Genomic DNA, 6,373 nt, shown 5'->3' on the forward strand with positions numbered 1-6,373 from the left:
GTTGGCAATCTATTCTCAGGAAAAAATTGAGGTTTGTGCTGTACTTAGAAACTTTTGCCATTTCAGGGGCACCTGGGTGGCTCAGTCGGTTAAGCGTCCGACTTTGGCCAGGTCATGATCTCACGGTTCGTGAGTTCAAGCCCCGCGTCGGGCTCTCTGCTGGCAGCTCAGAGCCTGGAGCCTGTTTTGGATTCTGTGTCTCCCTCTCTCTCTCTGCCCCTCCCCAGCTTGTACTCTTTCTCTCTCTCTCAAAAAGAAAAAGAAAAGAAGATAATTTTTTAAAAGTTTGCCAGTTCAAATATGTGTATATATTTAATATATAGACCATTTGATTTAATTTGTGTGTATGTTGTGAAGGGGCCCAGCTTCATTCTTTTGCACATGGATTTCCAGTTGAAAAGACTATTCTTTCATCATTGTATTGTCTTGACACACTTCTCAATATTTAATTGATCATAGATGTATGTGTTGTTTTTTCTTCTTGCTTTTATTTATTTGTAAGAGAGTATTTGTAAAGTTTTATCTGTTTATTTATTTGTAAGAGAGCACAAGCGAGAAAAGGGCAGAGAGAGGGGGAGAGAGGATCTGAAGAGGGATCCACCACTGACAGCAGCCTGATGTGGGGCTTGAACTCATTAACCGCGAGATCACGACCTGAGCCGATCGATGTCAGACGCTCAACCAGTTGAGCCACCCAGGTGCCCCTTTCCAGATAAACTTCAGAATTTCCTTGTCAGTTTCTGAAAAACAAAATCAGCTGTGATTTTGATAGGTATTGTAGACCAATTTGGGGAGTATTGTCATCTTAACAATATTAAGTCTTTCGATCCATGAACATAGGATATCTTTCCATTTACTGAGGTCTTCTTTAATTTCTTTCAACAATAGTTCATAAGTTTTAGTATACAACAGTGCCTGAACCCATTTTATTGTTTCTCTGATTCTCTAACTCACTTACATTTACTTTTGTGTTTATTATTTCTTCCACTTACTTTGTTGTATTAAAAACTTATATATACTTAGTTTACTGTGTCATTCTTTCTTATTTAATAACAACATAATTTAATTCTATTAACATAGCTCTGATAATATATTCTATGCATTATAATTATCTGCATTTTAAAAAATGTTTTTCATTTATTTTGAGAGAGAGAGAGAGAGAGAGAGCAAGTGGGGGAGGGGCAGAGAGGGAGGAGACACAGAATTCGAAGCAGGCTCCAGGCTCTGACCTGTCAGCACAGAGCCTGATGCGAGGATCCCACTCACGAACTGTGAGATCATGACCTGAGCTAGGTCATGGACAGAGCTAGGAGGCTGGGGCTTCAGGCTGCTACATCTCTCCGCTGTGCCCCTCACTGGATGTGCCCTCAGTCACAGAGAACGGCCTCACCCAAGGCCATGCCCCTCCCAGGGGCTGATCCCTGCCAGTGACTGGATGGTCCTGGGAGATAAAACGGGTCCTGATCCCATTGCTTCAACTGGGGACAAGCAGTAGAGTGGCCACCCCGGCTCCAAGTCTCCTCATAGCATTGTCTGAGGCTTATCTCAACCAAGTCGTCCCTCAGCCCAATCCTGCCCCCCTCACTTCCTTTTGGGGGTATCGCCTCAGGGTCCACAAGAGCCTTTTTGCAGGCAGTTCTTTGTCTTTGGGCCCGCTTCTAAGGAACTCAACCTAAGACACAGGACAATACAAATACATGTGTCATTAAGGTATGCTCTAGGGACCCTCAGGTGACCTAAGCCGAAATCCGCACTTCCAAAATAGCCAGCATGTGGTGAAAAGTCCGATAGACAGTTACTACAAGAGCTTCACCTATTTACCTTTGAGAAACACAAGAGACTCCATTAATTAGCATGACGAATGTTAGAAGTGGGTTTTCATTTGCGTATCGAGTGGCTTATTAATGATTAACTTAGTGGGGGCGCCCTGGCTGGCTCAGTCGGTTGAGCAAAGGACCCTTGATCTCAGGGTCATGCGTTCAAGCCCCACGTTGGGCATAGAGTTTACTTAAAAAAAGAAAAATTAATGTAATGTGTGTAAAAATGGGCTGTTATTGGTGAAACTGGTAACATGCAATGTTGGCTCAAATATTTCAGATACTCGCCACCCTTGTTTGAACAGCATGGAAGAATCCAGTGAACCTTCAGGGCGCCTGGGTGGCTCAGTTGGGTAAGCGTCCAACTTCAGCTCAGGTCATGATCTCATGGTTCGTGAGTTCAAGCCCCGCATCCTCAGTGAGGAGCCTGCTTGGGATTCTTTCTGCCCTTCCCCTGCTTGTGTTTTCTCTCTCTCTCTCTCTCTCTCTCTCTCTCAAAATAGAATAAAACTAAAACATTTAAAATAATCAAACAAAAAACAATAACAGAATCTACTGAACCTTCATCATTCACCTTCAGGAATGGTGCCCAAGGCATGAATTCTAAATCATCCTGTGATCGCTCGATGGTTCCAGAAGGACCCTAGTTGCCTGGTTAGCTCTATGGCTAACTGAATGGTCCTCAAGGATGTGGTCAGGTGCCCCTGAAATGAACCTTTCATGAAAGGTGAGTTCAGAGCACCTAGAAGGATAGCCTGCGGGGACTTCATCAAAATTACATCAGGGGCGCCTGAGTGGCTCAGTCAGTTAAGGGTCCAGCTCTGGATTTCAGCTCAGGGCATGACCTCATGGATCGTGGGTTCGAACCTCACATCAGGCTCTGCGCTGACGGTGCAGAGTCTGCTTAGGAATTCTCTCTCTCACCTTCTCGTTGCCCTTCTTCTGCTCGAATTCCCTCTCCCTCTCTCTCTCAAAAATAAATATACATTAAAAAAAACCCACCTTATAGGACAGGTTGCAAATCTATTTTTGTTCCTACCTATGAATCATCGTCAGCGACTGCTCTGTCTCTGGCTAGTCCAGACGGGGCAGGTCTCCGCTCTGCTCCCCTGTCGGGGTGGGCTTCGTTCTCCAGCACACTCGCCTCCGGCTGCTAATCGGTGTAAGCCCAGTATTGTGTTCAGATCTCAGTTCTCCCCGGGGAGGGATCAGTAGCTGCCAGGAATTGGAGGTGGGACTTTCCCCTCACACAAGCTCCCTACTGGGTAATTTGTTACCAGAAAACCTCTCAGAAGGAATTCTACACATGGGAGAATATTAAACAAACAAAACCAAAAACTAAAAAACAAGCCATGCTCTGGGGCGCCTGGGCGGCTCCGTCGGTTGAGCGTCTGGCTTCAGTTCCTCGTCATCTCACGGTTCATGAGTTTGAGCCCCGCGTCGGGCTCTGTGCTGACAGCTCAGAGTTGGAGTCTGCTTCGGAATCTGTGTCTCCTTCTCTCTCTCTCCCCTGCTTGCTCTCTCTCTCTCTCAAAGAAATAAACATTTAAAAAATAAAAAAAAAAAAAGTAGTAAGCATTTGCTATTTGTTATGCGTGTAGCAGATACCTCCTGCACCCGGGAGTGGGGCTTTTCCTTTTCATGATAGTGTGTTAGGTATATATATATATATATATATATATATATATATCTTAATGGCTCAAGTGCAGCCCTAACTTGGTGAAGCAAGAACACTTTGCAGGTTATGTGAGGGGTAGAAATGGAGGAAACTGGTACCTGATCTCTTACTCCATAGGGAATTAGTGTCCTGGGCATGGTTGCAGAAATCATGCCCGGAAGGTTGGAAAGGTTTCTTTTGGTTTCTAGTGACAAAGAAAAAGACCGTTAAATTGAAATTAAAACTGGGGAAAAGAGAGGGGCAGAATTTCTTGGCTCCTTGAATGTAAAAGTCTGGCTTCAAGCACATCCGCATTGAGAGACTATGCTCACGGAATCTTTCTTTCCCTGTCGCCTGGAGGTGCTTTGCTCAGCGCTGTCATTCTCAGGACGGGTCTCAGGACAAAGGTGGCCGAGGTGGAGTCTAGCTGCTCGGGGGTTTCCCTCCCACCAGGTTCGTGGCCCCAGAGAAAGAGAAGCCACGTGTCCGGAGTCTCCCGGGAATAGCAGGGGGTGTGGCCAGGGCTGCGCTGCTCCGATTGGCTGGTTTGGGTCAAACGCTCCTCCCCGGAGCTCGGGGGAGGGGCCAGCCGTCCTGGAGCCACACGGCTTGAGACTAAAGGACCCTTGGATCCCCAAAACGTATTGGGGGTGCCGATTCCAGAAAAATCGGTGGAGGATACTCGGCTCCCAAAGCAACAGACGTCCAGGACTCTGGCATCAATGCGTTTTTCTTTCGTTGGCGGGGGAAGGCGTATCTGGGACCCTGGACGTAAGGAGGGAGATGGAGAATCAAGCGAACTCTTGTTCGTGGGATGTGATCAGAGCCTTGCACCAGGGCAGGCAGCCGGCAGGGAGCTAGGAAGAGCTGTGGCCAGCGGGGACCTGCGGGGACCTGCGGACGGAGGCCAGGAGGGGCCGGGCAGGTGGCGAACGGTCTGGGATCTGACAGGCAGTCTCCACAGGCAGTTTCCTGCTCACTGCCAGGTGTCAGTCAGGTTTTATTCAATGCTTCCTCCTACTGTTAGTAGTAGTACTTGGGGGGCAAACAGGGGAAAGGGCCGTGACCTGTCGGTGGGAATGGGGGCCTCAGATACACTGGGAACAGCTGTTTCCTGAGCATCCACGTGTCAGGTGCTGCTCTGAACATGTCCCGCGGGTTCACTCATTTGCTTCTCACGACAACCCTCTGACGTTGGTCCTATTATTATCGTTCCTGTTGTAGACATGAGGAAACTGAGGCACAGAGAGGTTAAGTGACTTGCCCAAGACACACAGTCTGTAAGTGGCACGAACCCCAGCCCCTTGGCTCTTAACCCTGGCAGGTGTTCCAAACCACTGTCACCTGCCTCACATGGCGGGGGGGGGGGGGGGGGGGGGGGGGGGGGGGGTGGCCTTGGCAATTCTACAGGACGGTACCCTGTTTTATGATCCCTGTTTGGTGGCCACACAGCCAGGGGCTCAGACAGTGTCTTTCGGTCCATTCGGAGGGAAGAATGCCTGAGGACTCAGGGACATCTCTTGCCACAGAGGTGACAGTGCAGGGGACCCCCGCTGGGGGTAAAAGTCTGCCAGGACCCAGACTGGTGAGTTTGTGGCCTCTCAGAACCAATTTCTATCACTTCTTCCAAAGGCTCCAGCTTCCTTTTGGGGAAATACCGCTCCACTGGACCCTGAGCGGCGCGTGGGTAGGGTGGGGTGTCACTGGTCACGGTCACGGTCACGGCGGGCCCACCTCCCGACCCGGGGCAGGTAGGTGCAGAGTGGGCCCTCCACAGTCAGCCCTGTGTGGGGCAAACAGGCCGAGGTCTGCCGTGTCGGGGAAGGGGGAGACAGGGTCCTGGTGGCCCGGGAGGAGTGAGCCAGAGGGGGCCCGGGGTCCACCGTGGGTGACTTGAGAAGCTACAGGGGCAGAGAAAAGGGTGGTGAGGGACAGACTGGGAGGCATGCACCAGACAGAAGGTACAGCGAGAACGAGACACCCCCAAAGAGATACGGAGAGAGGGATGGAGACAGAGGGAGATACAGACAGAGACACAGATATAGTGACAAAAACTAAGAGCTAAAAACAACAACAGGAAAAATAAAAGCAGAGGAAGACAAGAGGAGACAACAGAGATGGACAGAGACAGAGACAGTGAGGCCGAGACAGAGAAGAGAGACACCACGGCAGAGAGAGAAACCATCTGATGGAGAGACGAGGAGAGATGGAGACACGCAGGATAAACACGCCGCCCTCCTCACCCCTGCAGCCCCAGCTCCACAGAGGGAGGGGCAGGGATGAGATGGCAGAAACACACCCCCACACTGACCTCCTTCCAGGACTCTCTGTCCCTCAGCTCTGCCCGCCTTCCCTCCTGCTGTCGGCCAAGCCCATTAAGTTTCTGGCCCAGCCACAACTGAAGGCCCCACGCCCTGGGGAGGAAACCACAGAAGAGGCGTCCCCGCTGCCTAGCACCCCAAACCATCAATTAGTATTAACAAGGGAAGGCTCCTCGCTGCCTAAAGACCCCCATCGGAGCTCTGATGGAGGGGAGGCCCCACCCCCATGACTCAGGAGGTTAAAGGGCCCGGGGGCCAGCCTGGGAGCCCAGAGTGTCCCAATGGCGTGTGGCAGCAGGAGGGTCACTATCCAGCTGGTGGACGAGGAGGCAGGGCCTGGAACCAGGGGCCCGAAGCCCTTTCGGGGCCAGAGATACGAGGCGATCCGAGCAGCCTGCCTGGATGAGGGAATCCTGTTCTGCGATCCTTACTTCCCTGCTGGCCCCGATGCCCTTGGCTACGATGAGCTGGGGCCGGACTCGGAGAAGGCCAAAGGGGTGGAATGGCTGAGGCCCCATGTAATGTGTGGCTGGGGGCTGTGGGGGCTGGGCCGCTGGGTCTGAGGGAGGAGGGGGCTG

General features: G+C 50.9%; 1 protein-coding gene across 1 annotated transcript in view; it reads left to right on the plus strand.

The window, feature by feature from the left end:
• The first annotated feature begins 5,554 nt into the window (after positions 1-5,554).
• Positions 5,555-6,373, plus strand: part of CAPN12 (calpain 12) — a 12,385-nt gene continuing 11,566 nt past the window's right edge. Inside the window, 1 exon segment of the mRNA XM_049621350.1 lies at positions 5,555-6,313. Coding sequence (XP_049477307.1) covers positions 6,077-6,313 — 237 coding nt within the window. The 5' untranslated portion in view covers positions 5,555-6,076.

This window comes from Panthera uncia (genome assembly GCF_023721935.1).
Source record: "Panthera uncia isolate 11264 chromosome E2 unlocalized genomic scaffold, Puncia_PCG_1.0 HiC_scaffold_19, whole genome shotgun sequence".
NCBI classification, from domain to species: domain Eukaryota; kingdom Metazoa; phylum Chordata; class Mammalia; order Carnivora; family Felidae; genus Panthera; species Panthera uncia.